Below are 18,712 nucleotides of genomic sequence, written 5' to 3' on the forward strand. Positions count from 1 at the left end.
TTCTTTCTCTGTATACACACACACATTGATATTTTAAATGCAATCACTGACAGAAATATTATGATAAGGTTGAAAGATCAGACAGCAACACGCTGGGAAATGAATCTCAGAGCAACACATAACCTGCTTCTTTGTGGGCTGAAGAGTCTTTGAAGACAGACAATCACCAAACTCATGTTAAGTAGGTTCACAGGACATTGAGAACACACACTTTTGAAGGCCATCTTTTTTTTTTTTTTTAAAGGAAAATGTAGGAAGAAAGGAAAAAGTTATGATAAAGAGACCACAGCAATAACACGAACATATGACTCAACATTCAAGTTCAGGTCCCAATCTGACTATAAGAACATCTATATTCAAAATATACTATCAAACTATTTTTCTTTTAGAGAAAGGAAGGTCAAAGCAGTTATCTTCTCTCCCAGCCACTATACAGTAGGGATAAAATGGAGAAGCAGCCATCTCTGGAAGCCCCTCTCACATCTCTGGGGGTCCGACCCCTGTTGGCCGTGGGCCCACGGGGCAGCAGGTGACCACCGATGGAAAGAGCAGTGAGGGGAGACGTCCCCGTGACCCCCAGGCAGGCCTGCAGGGCTGAACAAGAATACAATGACATCTTCCTCCCGAGCCATCTGCTTTGGCAATCGTTATTTTAAGATCCTGGGAGGAAGGTTTAGAAAATTACAACTCCACACACCAAGGTTTCTTCCACAAACACGTTCCTCAGCGGTGTGATGTGATGGTCTTTTGAGAAAACGAAGGTGAACCCCAAAACGTTGGATCCTTGGAGAAGAGCAAGCGTTCTGAAGCTCCGGGGCTGGGATCCGCATCCAAACCCTCTCCAGAGAAGGCACGCTGTCTAATGCATTTGTGGTTGGTGGGAGGATGCAGGGATGTGCTTGGAGGGGAGCCTTCTGTCGCCCGGGAAAGCAGTCCTGCCTGGACGCTCCCTGTGTGGGCTGTCAGGGGGCGTGGCCTGAGGATGCCTCCGCGATCTCCAGCTCCTGCTTGCGTCCAAATCCCAACTGTGCCGTCGCGAGGCTCCGGGCACCCGGGAGGATGAGGTGCTCCCTCTTCCTTGTCCGCCGGTGTCCCTCTAGGTGGCGGCCCAGCTCCGTCGCTGGAGGAGGGGGCGGAAATGGGTCCCTCACATTGAATCGAGAGGAACCAGAGCTTTAAGAAGCCTCAGAGGCCGTGCACTTGGCCGTTTTAACATTAACTTGTACAAGTCGGTCTCTCCCCTCACCTGCCTGGGGCTGCTGGGACCCCCTACATGCTCAAGGACAGTTATGAAGAGAAGCAATCAATGCAACTGCTTTGCTTATAAATACCTTTATTTTATAAAGCCACGGATTGTTCTGTCAAGTTTTTTTTTTTTAAACCACACTTATAAAAAAGATGTTGACAATTCTTAGGAAAAAAAAGCTGAAAATGTTTCTCATCAAGTCAGGGTTACACAAAGATTATATTTATAATATATATTTGTATATTGATAATTTAGAGCCGAAAGGTAGGGACTGGCAAAGCGAGGGCTGCTGCAGTTAGATTTCCGACACTTGATCGTTTCCCACAAACAGAGTTTCTTGGCAGAAGGGGTTAACGAGGACCATCCCGGTGTCTCTGTAGTCACCGTTGGCTGGGGAGCGGGGCTCCGAGAGCTGGTCCTGGGGGACAGAGGGAGCAGATGGCATGAGCTGGGTGGGGGTTATCAGGTGGCCATTCTTAAAGAAACGTACCCACGGGGACGTTTACTTCCCCTTGGGCGTGCTTGGTAAACATTAAAAAAGTTATTGAAATATAGTCAACATAACAATATTATGTGAGTTTCAGGTATACTACATAGTGATTTGACATTTACACACATTATGAAATGGTCACCACGATAAGTCTAATAACCGTGTGTCCTCATACAAAGTAATTACAATATTATCGACCATATTCCTCATGGTGTACGTTCCATCCCTGAGGCTTATTTATTAGATAACTGGAGGTTTGTTCCTCTTAATCCCCTTCACCTATTTCACTCCCCACCACAACCATTTTTCACCATCCTCCCTGCTGATGCTGGGGTACAGAGCCCTTTCTGCTCTTTTTTCAGACTTTTATAGCAGCTTCCAAAGAAGACTTCCTGCTTCCTGAATCACCTCCACCTCAGGCTGCCACTTGGGCCCCAGACTCTCCTTCCTGCCTCTTTCTCACAGACCTCTGGGAGGCCTCGCCACTTTTCTTTCCTGAACGCACCCTGTGCTTGCCCACCTCCTTCTTCTCCTGCCACCCACCTGTCAGAGCCTCCAAGGCTAATTCTACCCTCCCGAATCCTCCCATAGCCTGGTCAGAATTCTCGGCCCATTTCTTGTAGCACTAGATGTGCTGAGCTGAAGGGATCTGAATCTCTGTGTGACTGCACAATAGGTGGTGAGTGAAAAATTCAGTCGCCTACACAGCCTCAGGAGTGGAAAAGCCTAGAAACAGACAATCTGCTCGGGTCATCTGAATGGCTTTGGCTGCAGCTACCAAGGACTGCAAGCACTTGGGGGCCACAAAATGGCTGTTCTCAGACTCAGGCCCAGGTGTTAATGTAGAGAAAAAAGCCATAGTTTGTTCCAATTCTACACAACTGAAGCCTCAGAGCCTGCAGGCTATTTCAGGGCAAAGACTCAGCAGCAGGCCTAGATGTAACCGGTTTAGGCCAGACCAGCTTAGAAATGGCTTTGTTTTAAGAAGCCACGATTAATACTCTGAAGTTTATTTTTAAACAAAACATGTTATTTTTGACAAGTACGTATTACTTTATGGGTAATAAGGAGAGACAGGAAGAAAGGTCATTTGTTGTAAATGTCTTTTCAGAAGACAAGAATTTCCTTCACTGTCTGGAATCAGCTGTGCGCCCATCCAAAGGGTGGATGTGGGACCAGCCGTCTAAGTAAGGAGAACAGGGCAGCATGTCAGGGAGGGGACAGAAATCCTCTTTCTCCACTGGGCTTTGGGGTTGAGCTGCGGACAGGAATTTTGGAGCCTGAGATCTGGCTTGCGGCTTTACAGTTCTCACAACGCAAGCATTCAAGGGTGAACCACGTGGGAGAAGTTACTCTGCGTAGAAAAGAGAAAGTTATGTAGAAAATAACTAAGGCAGGAAAGAAGAAAACAGAAGGAGGGGAGGGAAAAAGAAGAGAAAGCATGGAAAAGTTTCCAGGCGCCTCTGGGCATCACAGCTCTGCCCATACAGCCCAGATTCTGTTTTGTGGCTTTCATCAGCCCAGAAGGGGAGCAGGGCACCGGGGAAACTTGCTTAGGCAAAGCACTTGGCAGCCTCCAACACTGGCAGCCCGGCAGTGAGCTCATGGTCCTGTGACTGTGGTCGCTCTGTGGGTGGGCGGCAGGGCCTCTGTACCCAGGGAGGGGACAGCTGCTGTTACTGAGAATACAGCAGAACGAGGGGAGGGGGCTGGCTGGGAGGGGAGGGTGAGAAACCCACTCTAAAGCTGGCAGAGCTTCCTGCCGCTGGTGCCGCTGCAGCCTCCTGACCCTGGGGTCCTGACTGCGGCCTCTGCAAGCAGGGTACTTGTGACAGTACACTCACCGGCACCGTCCTCTAGCTTTGGTTTTCATTTACCAATTTGTAAAGAGCATATGAGGAGTTTAGGATCCAGGGTGCATGGCCCACGCTCAAAGTGGGCCAGCCCCCTGTCCAAGTTACCTATTTTTTCACTCACTGTAACAGTTCTCAGGAACACTTCTGCCACCAAATTGCACCCTGGCCACACTAAAGGTCAACGCCGTTGTGAGGCCTGTCCCTGTTTGCCCTTCAGCTAAAGCTTCTTACTGAGCGTCCACTGTGTGTCAGGCTTTGGGCTGGGTCATGGGTAAATCGTGAGTAAAGTTCACTCATGTGACAACCATTTACAGAGTACCTACCATGTGCTGGGCACTGTTCGTGGAGCTGGGTATAGGGCAGTGAACAGAGCAAACGACCCTCCTGCCCTCAGGCAGCTTATGTCGTAGTAGGTGAGATGGATGCACACCAGTCAACAGAGAGAGAAGGGTGCAATGCCAGGCAGTGAGAAGTGCTCAAAACAGGGATGGGGAGAGCAGTCAGGGAAGGCCTCCCTGAGGAGGTGGCATTGCGGCAGAGGCCTGGAGGAAGTGAGGGGTGGAGGCAGTCAGGAGAAGAGCATTTCAGGTGCCAGCACGAGCTCACTCTTGGGCTGGGGCATGTGCTCTCTGGCAGAGGGGGAGGAGGTGGGGCAGGGCCAGCCCGAGAAACGCCTGCTAAGAGGAATCTGGATTCTGTCCAAAGTGTGAACAGGGCCCCTGTGAAGCGTGGGAGCCGTGGCTGACGGGAGGTCCTGCCTTGGAAAGATCATCTGGCTGCTCTGTTTAGGACAGACCGTGGTGGGTAGCTAGTAGCGGGGAGAGCTGTTTGCAGAGCGATGGCAGCAATCCACGATTCGAGGGATGATGGCAGCCTGGACGAGGGGTCGCAGTGCAAGTGGTGAGCCCTGCTCACGTGGAGGAAGAACCAGCAGGGCCGCAGACAGACGCGAGGTGGGATGTGCGAGAGGAGAAGGCGGCCGCGGTGCCATCTAATAATGAGAAACAGCAGGGGGCCTTCTGGGCGTCGGGGCAGGAGGGAGAAGCCGAGAGTTCAGTCTCGGGCTGTTGGCTGGGAGATGCCTGTAGCTGGGCACACGGGTCTGGAGCTCAGGGGAGACGGCCAGGCTAGGGCAGAACTTGGTAGTCACAGTGAGGAATGGGATTTAAAGGCATGGAGCTGAGAGGAAAGAGAAGAGAAGCAGTGTGGGAGCACTGAGCGTGCGCCCTCCCGTGACTGGAGGTCGGGGCAAGACAGGGGCCAACGACGGAGACTGAGGAGGAGCTGCGGGTGGGTGGGGAGAGCAGGACGGGATGGGGCCCAGATGCCAGCGGAGAAACATTTTGAGGAGGAAACGACCGACTGTGCCGATGCTGCTGGTAGATGGAGTAGAATGAGTGCCCAGAATGGCCCTTGGCATCAGCAATGTGGGGATAACTGGTTATTCCAGTGGGGGAAGGACATTCTACCTATAATGTCAGACCAGTAGCTGCACAATGACAACCCTGATAAGTGCCACGATGGAAAAGCACAGGAGCTGAGACCATATGACAGGAGAGTGAACCCAGCCTGGAGACAGGGAAGGCCTCTCTGAGGAAGTGACGGTTGGGCTGGGCCCTGAGTGGTGGGTAGGAGTCACTGAGGTGAACAGCGAAGGGGGTGCCAGGGAGGGACAGAAGACATGCCAGGAGAGGGAACAGCTCATGCACAGCCCTGGAGTGGGATGTAACTTGGTGCTGTAAGGGAATGAAAAGAAATGCAATGCGGCCAGAGCTTAGCAAACAAGAGGGAGAGGGCGTCACATGAGGCTGGATAGTTGGGCGGGGACTGGTCCACCTGGCAGGCCCTGAGCAGACTTTGAACTTTAACTCACCAGCAATGGGAAGCTACTGAAGGGTTCTGAGCACAGGAGTGATGTGATCACATGCCTGTTTATAAATGCTCATCTGGCTGCTGGAGGGATGAGAGGGGACGGTTCCTCCAGAAGCTCTCAGCTACCCCTGCCTTTACTCAGACGTCTGCCATCCTTCTCCAGGGCCATCTCAACTGTATCCCAGGTGACCTACTTATTTTTTGTGTGTCTGTCTGTCCTCTCATCCATTCATCCATCCACTAAACTACCCTTCCTTTCCTCCTTATACCTTCACTGACGACGTGCCCTTACCAGACCATCAGCACAATCTTTCTACAACTAGTTCACAAAAAGCGCAAAACTTTCAATGACCCTCCGCTGCCCAAGACGAAAGCACAAACTCCATTCAACCCCACCCAAGGCCGTGCCTAATCCATCTACCTTTCCAGCCGCACCCTGGCCTCTGCCCTGTCTTCCGGTGGGAGTGGAAAGAGGTCTTCAGTCAGAGAGACCTGGGTCAAAGTGCAGCTCTCTCACTGGCCGGCCGGGGGATTCAGGCAAATACTCACCCTTCCAGCACCTGCACTGTGAAGCTTTTCTCCACTGGGTTCCACAGCTCTGTACCTCTCCCTGTAGCCCCCCTAGTTTGCTTTGAATGATGTCGGGGTTTGTACCTCACCCAAAATCTTGGATCCTGGGCCCCTTGAGAGCAAGCTTTCACCTTCACAGTCCCCAGAGAGTGCCTGCCCCCAGTGATCCTCAGTGAACAGTCGTTGACTTGTTCCCAGAAACCCCAAGTCCCAAGAACCATTCTTCTCAAACTTCAACGTGAGCAGAAGGCCCCCGGGGATTCTCGCTAATGCAGATGCCCACTTGGCAGGGCTGGGCGGGCTCACAGCCTCTGGGGCCACGCTGCTCGGAGGAGTGAGCCACTAACAGGCAGGCAGCTTCTCTGCTCTCTTTGGAGCCTGTGCTCTTCCCACAGCGGCAGCCCTCCCCAGGGCAGCCCCTGGTTTGGGGCTCGTTACCTCAGAGGTTTCAAGGGACTGGATCTCCCTGGGAAGCTCCACGGCGTGCTTGCTGAAGTAGTCCATGGTGATGGCGTTGTTCCAGTAGCTCAGGCTGTTCTCGGGGTTGGCCGGCTTCTTCTTCTTCCGCAGGCAGCACACGGTCAGCAAGACGGCTGTTGAGAGAGTCCGTGTTAGAGAGCGGGAGGGTGGCAAGCAGGGCCAGGCAGGCCATGACGGTTACACATCCAGCCACTTGCCCTGCTCGTTGATTCGTTTGTTCATCTGCTCAACAAATATCTATAAATGCTGAGCACCTGCTTTGTGCAGGGTGCTGGGGAGAGAGGGTGAGAAGAGAAAGACAAGACTGCCCTGCTTTCATAAGCTTCCCGCCTAGCATGTGGATGGAGGGGTGCACGGGGGTCAAACAATATACAAGACAACTGTTCAAAGAAAAGAAAACGTGGCAAAGTGAGAGAGACAGCAGGGGGTAGCTGGGGGAGAGGCTCCATCGTGAAAGGCTTGCCTGAGCAGTGACCTTACAGCTGAGACTGGAATTGGGGAAGAAGCTGGCCATGGGTGGAACAGGGGCAGTGTGTCCCAGGTGGAGGGAACAGCACGTGCAAAGGGCCTGAGGTGGGGACAAGCTGCCTGTGTGTGAGGAAAGAGTCGCATGGCTGGAGTGGGGTGGGTGTGGGAGAGTGAGGTGGGAGGTGAGGCCAGAGCGATGCTCAGAGGCTGCCTCCATAGGCTCAGGGGCAAGAGGCGTGGATGCAATTTTGGATACTTGTGCATGCTGCAGTGCCACCCAGTGAGTTTGCTCCAAGGAAAGGCCTTGCTCTCTCGCTGGGAGGGCTCCCCGGAGCTTGGCTGCAGGGAATGGCATGCGTGCACCACGTTGCACCATGGGACTGATAAGGAGCGTTCTCAGTCAGAGTGAGAGCACGGCAGAGAGACGGGAAGAGCCCAGGAAATTTTACAAAATAAGCCTTGACTTCCACAGAGGGCAGAGGTTCACAGAGCAAATCTCTGGGCAGAGGTCTTGGACCCTGATAAAACAGCTGCTCTGGCCTCATCATCATCGTCAAAAACAAATAGCTGCTAACAGTCTTATAGCATTTATGTGCAGGAGGCTCCAAGCACTTTAGAAACAGTAATTCATTTAATCCTCTACGTAACTCCATGAGGTCCCCATTTTACAGAAAGGAAAACGGAGACTCAGAGAGGTGAAGTGACTTGCCCAAGAGCAAACCCAGACATCTGGACTCCCAAGTCCATGCTCTCAACCATCGACGATTCTGCCTCACAAAGACAAGCCAAACGCTGATGTGGAGTCCGCACTGCACAGGCGGGCCTCATGCGCCTCCACACAGCTCGATGTGCCACACTGTTCAGTCTCGGAGACTCGGGGGCCCCGGGAGGAAGCAGCACGTTTGGATGTTGCTGATGAACCAGGTATGAACAGAGTGGCTTGGACATGCTGACAGGGAAGGCTTCCGAGGTCGGAGGGTGGGGTGGCCTGTCCAGGGTCACACAGGGGAACAGCTGATGCAATGACCAGGATGACAGGAGCCTTCTTGGGGAGAAGCCGGTAAATGAAGACTGGGCACCTCCTGCCCAGGCTCCCATCACCAGAGCCCACAGGGTGGGTGAAACTCTCGGCCAGGGCTGGGCAGGGCTGTATCCAACAACCTGGCGGTGCCCATCATCGGCATTGGGGAGTGGGGGGGGGCCCATGCTGAGCGGCCCACAAAGGCTGGTACTGTGGTGGCAATGGCCATCGGGGGGCAGTGTAGGCTATCTCTGTCTACCGCAGCCCGAAGGCTTGGCTGGCTTTGGGGGCCTGTGTACGCCAGGGTGTGGGGAAGAGGCAAAAGCTGGCATCCACACAGGCTGAGACCTCAGGGCCCAGAACTGAGAGCCCTGCGGGCTGACTGGGGAATTCTGTAGCTCTTCCCTGCTGTTGGCCTTGCTGGTATCTCAACCTGAAAAGGCTTCCAGGCAAAGTCAAGAGACTGGGCAAATTTCCATTCTAGCCAATCTGCTTTGATCAAAAAGACTTCTACTTTGGTTACCATTTTTCCAGGTCCCCACAAAAAGTTTTAAAAATAGAAAGGCGATTTCTGAATATTTGAGCAAAAAGAAATTTTAGACCGGCTGGCAGAGATTCCTTCAAGCTTTGTGGGTTTCCTCCCTTCCTTCCAAAGAGCCCTTTCTTCAACTGGCTGAAGGAGGAAGGGGTGAGGAGGGAGGCTGCAGAGTCAGCCTGAAAATCTGCTAGATTAGGGCTCACCTCCTTGTTCTACAGATGAGAAGACTGGTCCAAAGCAGCCAGCTGACTTGCCACAGGTCACAGAGAGTGGTGGGACTGGGGCGAGGCCCCAGGTCCCCTCTCTCCTTTTCTGGAGTCTTTATTCTTCAGGGTCACTACTTTTCACCCTGCTCCAGGACTGGGATGGTGAAGCAGCCCAGGGGGATTCAAGCTGGGCAAACCTAAGCCACAGGGAGAGGGCTAGGCTTCATGAACCCCCTTGCTAACCCAGGTGGGCGCAGGTTGTAGAATCCAGGTCCTCTGAGCCCCAGTCCAGTGCCCTTTGAGCCCACACTGCCCCTGCTCCGGGGCCTGGGCCTGTTTAGGATGCAGGACCAGCGGGAAGGGCTGGGGGTCAGAATGGGGAGTTCTGTCCCTAGCTTTCTCCCCCTCCCATGTTGTTAGTGCCCCCGGTCTGATTACATGTCTATCAGGGAGTTCCTGGTGCCTCTCAAACACCATTTCGCTTACATGCCAGAAGTCAGCCCAGCTGCAGGGAGAGCACCGGCTTGGAGTCCAAAAGACCTGGGTTCAAGTCTGACTCTGCTGTGAGTTACACTAGGTGTCACTTCATCACGCTGATCACTATGGACTCCACCAGGATGTAAGGAGAGTTAGAGATCACGAATGCAAAATGCTGAGCGCCCTGCCTGGTGCTTAATTAATAAGAGTTTCCTTCTTGTTCTCTCAGCATCATCCCTGAAGAGACATCCTGAAAGAAAAACTGCACTGCACGACTGTTGGGTGGTTCAAGGCCAGGCCTCCAACTGTGGCTTAGCGCTTTCATTATTTTGGGGTCTGAACTTTCATCCCAGAAAGAAAAGTACAATCAGACTTATGGAATCTCTACTCTATTCCCAGGTGCTCTACAGTCTGACTTAACCCACAAGATAGCTGCCTGAGGAAGGTGCTGGCACTCTTCCCATTCACAGAAGAGGCAACTGCAGTTCACGGAGGTTCACAGAATTGATCCTGGTTACCCAGCTAATTACTGGAGCTTGAACCCAGGTCTCTGCCACGCTGACGTTGATGGTCATTGTCCTAGCTCATCCTGAGCACTGGATGGGGCGTGCCTGAGGCAGGTGGAAGCACTGCGTAAACCGCACAGCTCCGTGCACACACAGGGCGTGAGCCACCCCTCTCCCATGCCACTGAAAGCTTCAACTGCTCTGCTTCTCCAAAGGGAGCAGCTGTCAAGACTCTCAAGGAGGTCAGTGAGATCCCTATTTCCTACAGTTTTGAAACTGGAGTGAGGGTGAAGCAAGCTCTCTCGGCTTCCCAGGCATGTCAGTGGGGAATCAGCTGTAGCTTGTCAGATGCATGACGGGAAGGAGGAGGGTTGCTGATGTGAAGATGGAGCCCAGGTACTGTGTTGACGTTTCTGGGAGGGGCCTCATTTTAGGGATGGGACCTGTTGTGCGATGGGAAATGGAAATGAGAGCGTACAGGACCCTGAGGTTGCTTTTCAAATACCTGATGAAAGTGCTCTCCATGGCCTGCTGGAGAATGCGTGGCAAATCCTGACAACAAGATGAATATGATCATTCTCTGACCACTGCCCTCATCCGGCACCTCTCCGTGGCAGATGCTGTGATAGGACCTCAGATGCATCCGCTCTGCTGTACGTAGCAAGCCTTTGGGGAGGCTGCTGCAGCCCTGGGAGTGCCTGCTCAGCTTTCTTACTGCAGGGGCACAGCCGAGGGACTGCTCCGGCCACCGGCCCCTGGACTCACCACCACGTGTGTGCCGAGGCCACGCTTCCCGGGCTGCTCCCAGCCGTGGCTGATTATGCAGGCCTGTTCCTGCAGGACAGGAGACTCCCCTAACAGCCTGAGGACTACCCTCACCTGGCAGAAACTTCCTTAGGACTGCACTGCACTGCTGGGGAGCCTCTTCCTTCCCATCCCTCTGGCCCCTTCTCCTTCCTCAGGTGCCATACCTGCACTGCGGTCTGAGGCTCTCCCTGCCTCCTCCAGCCCCTTCCTTAAGACTGCACAGGTGTTTCCCCAGTAAATCTCTTGCAGGCCTAATTCTGTTTTGGTATCTGCCTCCTGAAGGCCCTGAATTAACACAGCGGACGCTAGTCCTATTTGCACAGGTGAGAAAACACTGGCCCAAGGCTTAACCTGTCCAAGTCCCACAGGTGACGAGTTGGAGAGCTGGGGTTACGTCCAGGTGTGTCTGATTCCCAAGCCGAGGCTTCCTATCACACCAGGCTCCCTCTCAAGTGATTCACATGGGTTTAAAGTTAGGAAAGTGAGAGAGGGCAGGGAGCTCTGACATCTCAGTTTGGCCCCTCATTAGGGAGATGAGAAACCAGAGACCCTCAAGGGGGATTAGTCCAGTGGTGCCAGCCCAGCTGTGGACAGTCATTTCCCCGCTTTGGAGGTTGGGGAGGAGGCCAGGGGAGGCCTCAGGATGTAGAAGGAGACCAGGCTGGACAGAGGCCATGGGCCTGGGGAAAGCAGTTTTGGGGGCTCATTGACTTCCCGGCCTGGTGGGTAGGGATGTGCCTGAGGAAGCTCCAGGAGGTTCCTGCAGGGGACGCTGGTCAGGAAGCACAGGGAACAGCTGTGAGAGTGCGGCCACGGCACTCTGGTCCAACCTCGGGGACACCCCCAGACAAGCCTGCCTTGTCCAAAGGCTTCCCCACTTCCTTCAATTGGCTCATAAGCCCCAAGGAGACAACCTCCTTGTCAAACTTCCTTCCTGTTCTAGTCTCTTCTATTCTTTTTACTGGAAAAGCACTTCGGACCCAGGTTTTTTAATATAATAACTACAAAGTCATTGGGGTCTGTGAGTAAAAGGTACACAGATACATTCAGCTTTCAGTAACATTCACAGAACAACTGGTAATATAGCCAAGAGCCATATGGGCACAAGGATGTGTTATCTCTGAGTACTGTGCTGATGGTCCAACGGCATTTACTGTGCATCTGGAAGGAAGCCAACCTGCTCTGGGCAAGGTGCACGTGGACGCTCACAGGTCCAGGGTCAGCGAGAGGCGCTACTCTGCTTTGGACAGCTCAACTTGGACTGATGACGAACAACATGCGTAGCTGGCCTCGCTTCCTGCTTTTACCCCATATAACCCCCATCTCTTTCAAGGAGGCTGAATGACGACATTCTCAAGAATGGATGTGGCATGTGCAGGACAGGCCAGGGAACCTGGTAGAGCCACACAACTGACCTCCTGATGAAAACCCAGAGCACTGACAGCTGAGAGCGGGGACCCCTTCAGGCCGAGGCTTCCAGTAGGAGGTGGTGGGCTGTGTGTCCTGATGGTGGCAGCAGAGACCAGCTCAGGAGCCACACGGCTCCCGGGACCCAGCCAAATGTGGCCTGGATCCAATCAATTTCGGTTCTCAGCACATCTGAAACTGTGTGTGGCTGTCTCCAGCGTGGCTCAGGAGACAAAGCATTTCTCAGACCTGGCACAGTATACATCCAGCCGCTGTGCGGGGGTCACGATCTGGAAGGACAGGTGGAAGTGGTGACACCCCTTCTTGGGCAGGCCTGAGGCTTGCTGTGATCACCCTCTGCTTCCACCAGAAACTGGGGACTTGCCAGCCTGCCTGGCAGCCCCGGCCTCTGAAGCCTGGCTTCTGCTGAATGCAGAAAAGAAGGACCAGGGCCAGGGCTACTCTGAAAAGCCAGATGAGGAAATCTATGCATGCACTGTGCTACCAGTACAGATCGCCTGAAATATCTGGCAAAACTAGCAAAGGAGACCCTTCTTTGAGGGCTGGAGAGTTTGCTTTAGGATAAATGTAGCTTCTGGGAAGGTCTGAAATACAAGGGCCCTTAGCCCTGGAAGACGTCTGCTTGCCTGATGACTCGAGCGGCGCCAGGCTATGAAAGCAGCCTGGCTAGTTACTCATCTGTGCTTCCAAAGAGCACAGTGTTCTCAAGCTGGACAAATGTCTCCTTTCTCAATGCCCCTCTCATCAGTACCTTCACAGGGTCAATGATGGTCCCACAGGACAGGGAGCTGTCTGTGGAGGCAGCTAGGCTGGAACCTTGTGGCCTGAGGATGGTGGAAATGCAAGACAGACACCAAAGGAAGCGGGGGCTGCAGTTCCTAGGGGCAATCTTCCTTTATGAAGTAATATGCTCTATCCCCGCAGCTGAAGGCTCCTGTCAGGGCCAGAAGCATTCTCACGGTGCAGTTCCAGGCTGTGTCCTTGCTCCTGTCTTGGCTGATGTTACTATGCATGGTTTAGGCAGCCCATGGGTTTTCCACTTTGCAGTAAAACCTGATCTAATCTCAACCTCAGACATAGCAAAAGGGCTGGAGAAGTCTTTTTAGAGCTGCAAACGCAGGTGGGTGTGGCCCGTGGGGGTGCAGGTGGGGAGAGGGCTCTGGCAGCCGGGGGTGTGGGGAGCCACAGCAGCCACCTCCAGGTCCCTAGTGCTGGAACGGTGCTTGGCACACAGCGGGCGCTCAGGAAATGCTGTGCTGAGTCAAACGGATTCCACCACCAGATCTGGGCTGACTCATGTGTGACTGGGACCCTGGGCAAGTCACTTCACTTGATGATTTACTCCCCACCTGTATGGTATGTTTGCTTTTTCTGTTTTGTTTTATTCCTCTGGTTAGTCTGTTTTAAGGATGAATGATTCAAAATAATGGGAACTCCCTTTGTAAACTAGAGCCTCTAGACACATGGAAAGAATGGAAAATTAGAAATCTGTCTCTAATGTGATTACTTCTCAAATATGACCATTATTAATAATTTATTGGCTAACAGCGCTACATTTTCTCATTATCATTCTTCTGTTTTAGACGTGGGCAATTACAGTTTTATGAATACCTCTGTGCTTCCATGAGTGACAATACAGCTGCTTAATGAAAGAATGAAATATGCAACCTGCAAACATTTTCACTTCTCCTGCACTGGGGCCTTGAGCAGATGTAGGCCGCCTACCCCTGACATGGAAAGTTTGTTTTGCTTATCAACTAGAAGGAGACAGGGAGCTGGGAGAGATGTGGCTCCTGGAAAGAGTCCAGACTCCAGATTAAAGAGGATCTTGCCAGAGTACAGTGCCAAGCAGACATCAGCTTAATGTTAAAGGCACACACCTCCTGTGCTGACGTTTGATCGACCCACAACAGGAAAGGCTGGGAGACCTGGCTTAACAGCCTCCTCTGTGGAAAGCTTCTGGGGCTTCGTTCCCCTTGAGATTGGGCTGAGCCCATGGTGTGACGCGAAGCATTACAATCAACGGAGCTGATGCAGGACAGGATGCCCGGATGTGACCAAAGTGTCCAGAAGAGAGCAACTGCCACCTGCTCTCCTTTGTCACAGCAGGGCATGTGCAACGCTGTGCTCCCTCTGGGGAAGCAGGCGTAAACTGGAGGCTGTCAGAGGGGCAGATTGGGGCAGGGCCAGGGCCAGGGCCAGGCGGCCCTATGAAGAGACTGGATGGAACAGGGATAAGCAGCTTGGAAAAGGAAAACCTGCCCTTGAGAGCCATTTCACGTATCTCAGGGGTTGGTGGATGGACTTGTTTCATGTATGGTTTCAGAGCGCACAGGTTAGGACCAAAGAGTGGGAATTACAAAGAGGTGAATTTCAGGCCCCCAGGAGAGCTGGAAACAACCCAAGGGGTCACAGGAGAAGGGGCTGATGAGTGGGTAGCACAGGGGGTTTCTCACCCCTGGAAGGGCTGAGGGGGTGCCTGGATGATGGCCGTGTGGGTTGGGGAGTGGCGGGTACAGTGAGGATTCCTGTGGGGCCATCAGAGGAATGCTAAGAACTGAGAATCGAATACTCAGGGAAGACGTAAAGGAAACCCTGGGTCCTGAGTGATTGCATCAGGTTCTTTATGGAGCCGTCAGTGGGGAATCCCCTCGACTCTTCATTAAAGGAGTGATGGGCAGCAGCAAGGAGGTGCTGGTGGCGTGGGGGAGCCCTTCCCCACATACCAGTGAGAGCAAAAGACAACGACAAGGTCCACAAAGCATCAGCTCACACCACCCGTGAACAAACCAAACACGGGGGAGGGACTGCTACATTCACATGTAACTCTCAAGCCTCAATTTAGCTACAAGAACTCCCGCAAGATCAAAGCTTCAGTTTTTCTTCTTTCTCAGGGGAAGACAGAGGAGGGGGAGGAAAAGAGGTGAGAGAGGAGAAGAACAGCAGGAAGGGCGATGGAAGGGAGGTGGGGAGGAAGGCGAGGGCTCTGCTACTCAGAGCCTGTAAGTTTGGAAGCACCAGTTTTCAACCTGCAGTGTATTGGTGCCATGTTGCTACAGGAGAGAGCAGGCAGGGTGGTGTCACGACAAGAGCCCTGGGCTGGAAGACAGGTGCTTGGAGCTCACATCCCAGCCCTGCCGCTCAGTAACTCTGGGGTCCTGGGGGAACCATGTCCCCTCCCCAGCTTGGTGTTTCTTTCTGCACATGCAGAGTCGGATTGGACTCCACAGCTCCTGGGAGTTGTGCATTTACCATCAGTGGGCATGTGAGCCATGGCCTGACCGGCCAAGGACCAGATGTGGGGATAATCCATGATTCTTGTTCTACTACCTCCTTTCCCAGGATTCTGGGAAGTTTGCAGCCCACTTGGTGGGGGCTGCCCACGTGTGGGGCAAAGGGATTCTAGGGTGGGTGGGTGGGGGGAGAAGGGAGAGGGTGAGGCACTTACAGCAGGAGGAGATGGGCACGCTGATGGCCAGGATCACCCAGGCGATGTCCATCTTGCTCAGGCAGATGGTGGCTCTGTGCTGGGGTTTGTCCCCTTCGGCCACATGGGAGATGTTCCCTGCTGTTCCAGGCTTCCAGGTCCCAGCAGGGACCAGACGGTTGAGGAAGTTTCCTGTGGCTGTGGACACCACTGTGGAGAGAGGACTGGGCACCCTGCCAGTCATGGTGGGCGTAGGGGTGGCCGCAGCTTCCTCCTTGGCTAGGGAAACAGTGCTTTCTGAAACCCCGGGGGGGCGGGCCGGGGCCTGCGGGGCTGAGGATGTTCCCTGAGGAAGCCCCTTGGAAGGGGCTGAGACACTGGCATCGAAGGCAGCCTGAATGGGCCCCATGGTGGCCGTGAAGACCCCAGAGCTGGCAGATGGAGGTCTGCTGGTGGCAGGGGTGACAGTAAGCCAGGAGTCACTGTGGCTGGGGCCATCCTGTGGGTCACCGTGGGGGTGCTGAGAAGGCACTGGGGCAGGATGTGGACTGGCGGGGGTGCCTGAGGCTGCTGTGGTGGCCGGCTCCCCTCCTTGGCTGGTGAAGGTGGGACCACCCCCCTGGTCTGCTCTGTTAAGGCCGGGCTTGTCCTCCGCAGACACCAGGGTCGTGTTGGGTCGTACCCACGAGGTCCTGCTGGGCGCTGAGGTTGCGGCCACTATCTGGGGCTGTGGAGACAAGGAGTAACCCCAGATCGGGTTCCTGGGGGTGACGGTGGAGGGGTCAGGCTCCACAGACCCTGTGAAGTTGCCTTTGTAAATCTGAAATATCTTCCCCAGGGGCCGCTTCTGCCCCAGATGCGTGGAGCTCTGATTTCGTCCCCGCTGGCCTTCCTTCCTTCTGGAGTGACCGCTGGGTGCAGGCAGGACAGGGTGTGATGAACTGCTGGCTGCCTTTCGGGAGGAGCCAGGGGGCCTGGGGGGCCTGCGTGGGGTAGCCTGGGAGGGGGCTGTGAGGGGACGGCTGGTAGCATCCCTTGGCTTTGTCAGCAGGATGGTGGGCACAGCCTGGCCCGGGGGGTGGCCCTCTGAATGGGAGGACGTGGTTGCCACGGCAGCAGGAAGTGGCCCTGTGGACAGGGGGCCTTCAGAATGGGGGGTGGTTGCCGTCGCCATGATGGTGGAGATGGCGTTTTTAGGAGGGTGACCACTTGGATGGGGCGTTGTCGTTGCCATGGAAGCTGCAGCCTGTGAGGAGGGTCCGTCGGGATGAGGGGTCAGTGCCACCGTGGAAGAGGGGGCAGCCACCACGGAGGAGTGTGTGGTAGAACTGAGGGGTGCTGTCACCATGGTGTCTGGGGTGGTGCCTGAGGGGAAGACTTGAAGAGATTCCCTGGGAGATGGTTCCTGGGCAGCAAATACCAGTGCTTCAGTCAGTGCCAAGGTCAGGAGGAAGCCTTGCGAGGGAGACAGAGAGCAGAGAGGTGAAATGCCCAGGAGCAGCTTGGCCCTGGGCCTTCCTTACCCACGAAACTGAAACGCCTGGGAACTCAAGGGAAACATCGGGAGTATCCCTGAGGTCCACACCCATCAGACACAGGACCATGGGGATGTGGGGAAGCTTCAGCAGGTGGGTGCCACCCAGCACCTGTCCCAGAGAGAACCCAGCCACAGGGGAAGCAGAGCTGGCTAAACCAGCCAGGCCCATCCTTTCCCAAACAGCTCTGAAATGCCATGACCCTCCGCCCAAGGGCAGCTGCTCACAACAGGCTGGGGGTAGGGGCATGGAAGAAGCCTTGTGGCCTCTGAGTGCCTGCTGGCCCTCTGCACCAGGGAGCAGTCAAGGCCAGTGCAGCCACAAGGACACCAGCAGCTCTGTGTGGGCTGCCTTGAGCCACTGAGCGGGGCTTGGGTGGGCAGAGCAGACCAGCTGCCACACCTCTTCTGACTCTTCCACTTATGAACTAGACAAAGGCACAAACGACAGACCTCTGTTCATTCAGGCCCACCCACCAAACGATTAAGGAGGGTCTAGCCCCTCCTTGACCCTGGAGACACAAGAATGAACATGGCAGTCTCTGGCCCTGGGTGAGCTCGTACAAATCCACAAACAATCCTAAAACAAGGCAGAGACGTCTCAGTGCCATCGGAGACTGATAGGCAGGAGGGGACAGGGGTTCAGAGGGTGACCAGATCTGGTGCCTATTAAGCACTTAGCACAGAGCCTGCAGGAGAAGTGCATTCCATGAATGCCAGCTGGTTGTATGGTTGTTGTCGTGTTAACTGCTTGTCCTATGTGCTCATGAGGCTGAACTCTGTGGAAAACCACTGGTGGTGTCCAGCCTTTTAGAGGAGGAGGAGCCCTTCTGAGCATTAGAAGGAAATCATGGACTTTGCGTGATGGTGAGCGTGTATGCTTTTAGTTCACTGAGAAAAAATGCACAAGGACAAAAACCTATACATTTAAAAACTCTTCTAAATATGCATGGATTTTATTAATCACAACAGCATATGCCTATCTTTAAAAATAACACCTCATATCAATGTGAGACACAGGATCTATCCAGATTATAGACGGGAAGACTGACCACCCCGTACAACACACAGGCTGGGAAGAGCTGCTCCGTATTGCCGAGGAGCGCCTGACAAACCTCTAAGGCCTGATTCTGTCCTGAGCACTCGCCCTGTTCATATGAGCCCCCTGCTTGGTCACTCGCATGCCCTTCCTTCAGCCCTGCTAGCCACCCAGACAATGGTAGAGATGGGCCTCTGCCTGGTAACTCTCTTGTCGCCTCCCTCCCCCACCAGATTCCAGCAGGATGAATGGTCAAAGCAGGGGCCCTGGCAGTGATTCCTGGGAGCCTGGGGTGGTCAGCAAAGCTGACAGGAGACATCTGGGGCCCTGGTGAGTTTCTGGAAGCAGAGAGGAGGAGGAAACCTCCTGACACTCCTTTAAACAAGGATCACCACTGAGGCCTCCTCCAACTAGGGGAGGACCAGTGTCCCCTCACCCTGCATGTCTAACTTAGTGGGTGGGGGAGGCTGAGGGACTGCAGACTGAGCAGAGACGGCAGCACCCACATTTCCAGGACCAACACTTTGCCCTAAGCGACCTAGTTTCTCTAAACTTTCATTCATAGTCTAGCCCACACACCAACAGTGTTTTCTCCTTCTCCGGGTCAATCCTAAAATCTGTTTAACGCTGAGCACCGGCTCTGGCCCCGTCTTTCCCTCTCGATTTAACCCTCACAACCACTTGATGGGGCAGGAAGTTGAGGCTGAGGGAGATTAAGTAACGTGTTCAAAGCCCCTCAGTAGCAGA

General features: G+C 54.0%; 1 protein-coding gene across 1 annotated transcript; it reads right to left on the minus strand.

Annotated features, from left to right (window-relative positions):
- Window positions 1–1,327: 1,327 nt before the first annotated feature.
- Window positions 1,328–18,408, minus strand: TMEM108 (transmembrane protein 108). The gene is made up of 4 exons (XM_073803647.1): window positions 18,402–18,408; window positions 15,414–16,847; window positions 6,473–6,627; window positions 1,328–1,664 (listed from the first exon to the last, which is right to left on the minus strand). The coding sequence occupies exons 1-4, from the start codon at window positions 18,406–18,408 to the stop codon at window positions 1,542–1,544; spliced, it is 1,719 nt and encodes a 572-aa protein (XP_073659748.1). The 3' UTR covers window positions 1,328–1,541.
- Window positions 18,409–18,712: the final 304 nt, after the last annotated feature.

This window comes from Tursiops truncatus, chromosome 4, assembly GCF_011762595.2.
Source record: "Tursiops truncatus isolate mTurTru1 chromosome 4, mTurTru1.mat.Y, whole genome shotgun sequence".
Taxonomy (NCBI): domain Eukaryota; kingdom Metazoa; phylum Chordata; class Mammalia; order Artiodactyla; family Delphinidae; genus Tursiops; species Tursiops truncatus.

What these genes read in the sequence shown, in the direction of transcription:
- TMEM108 (XM_073803647.1), bottom strand. An exon ending in CGTGCCCATCTCCTCCTGCT is followed by an intron (nt 6,628 to 15,413) that starts GTAAGTGCCTCA and finishes CTCTCTCAACAG; the next exon opens with CCGTCTTGCTGACCGTGTGC. An exon ending in AGTCCCTTGAAACCTCTGAG is followed by an intron (nt 1,665 to 6,472) that starts GTAACGAGCCCC and finishes TCTGTCCCCCAG; the next exon opens with GACCAGCTCTCGGAGCCCCG.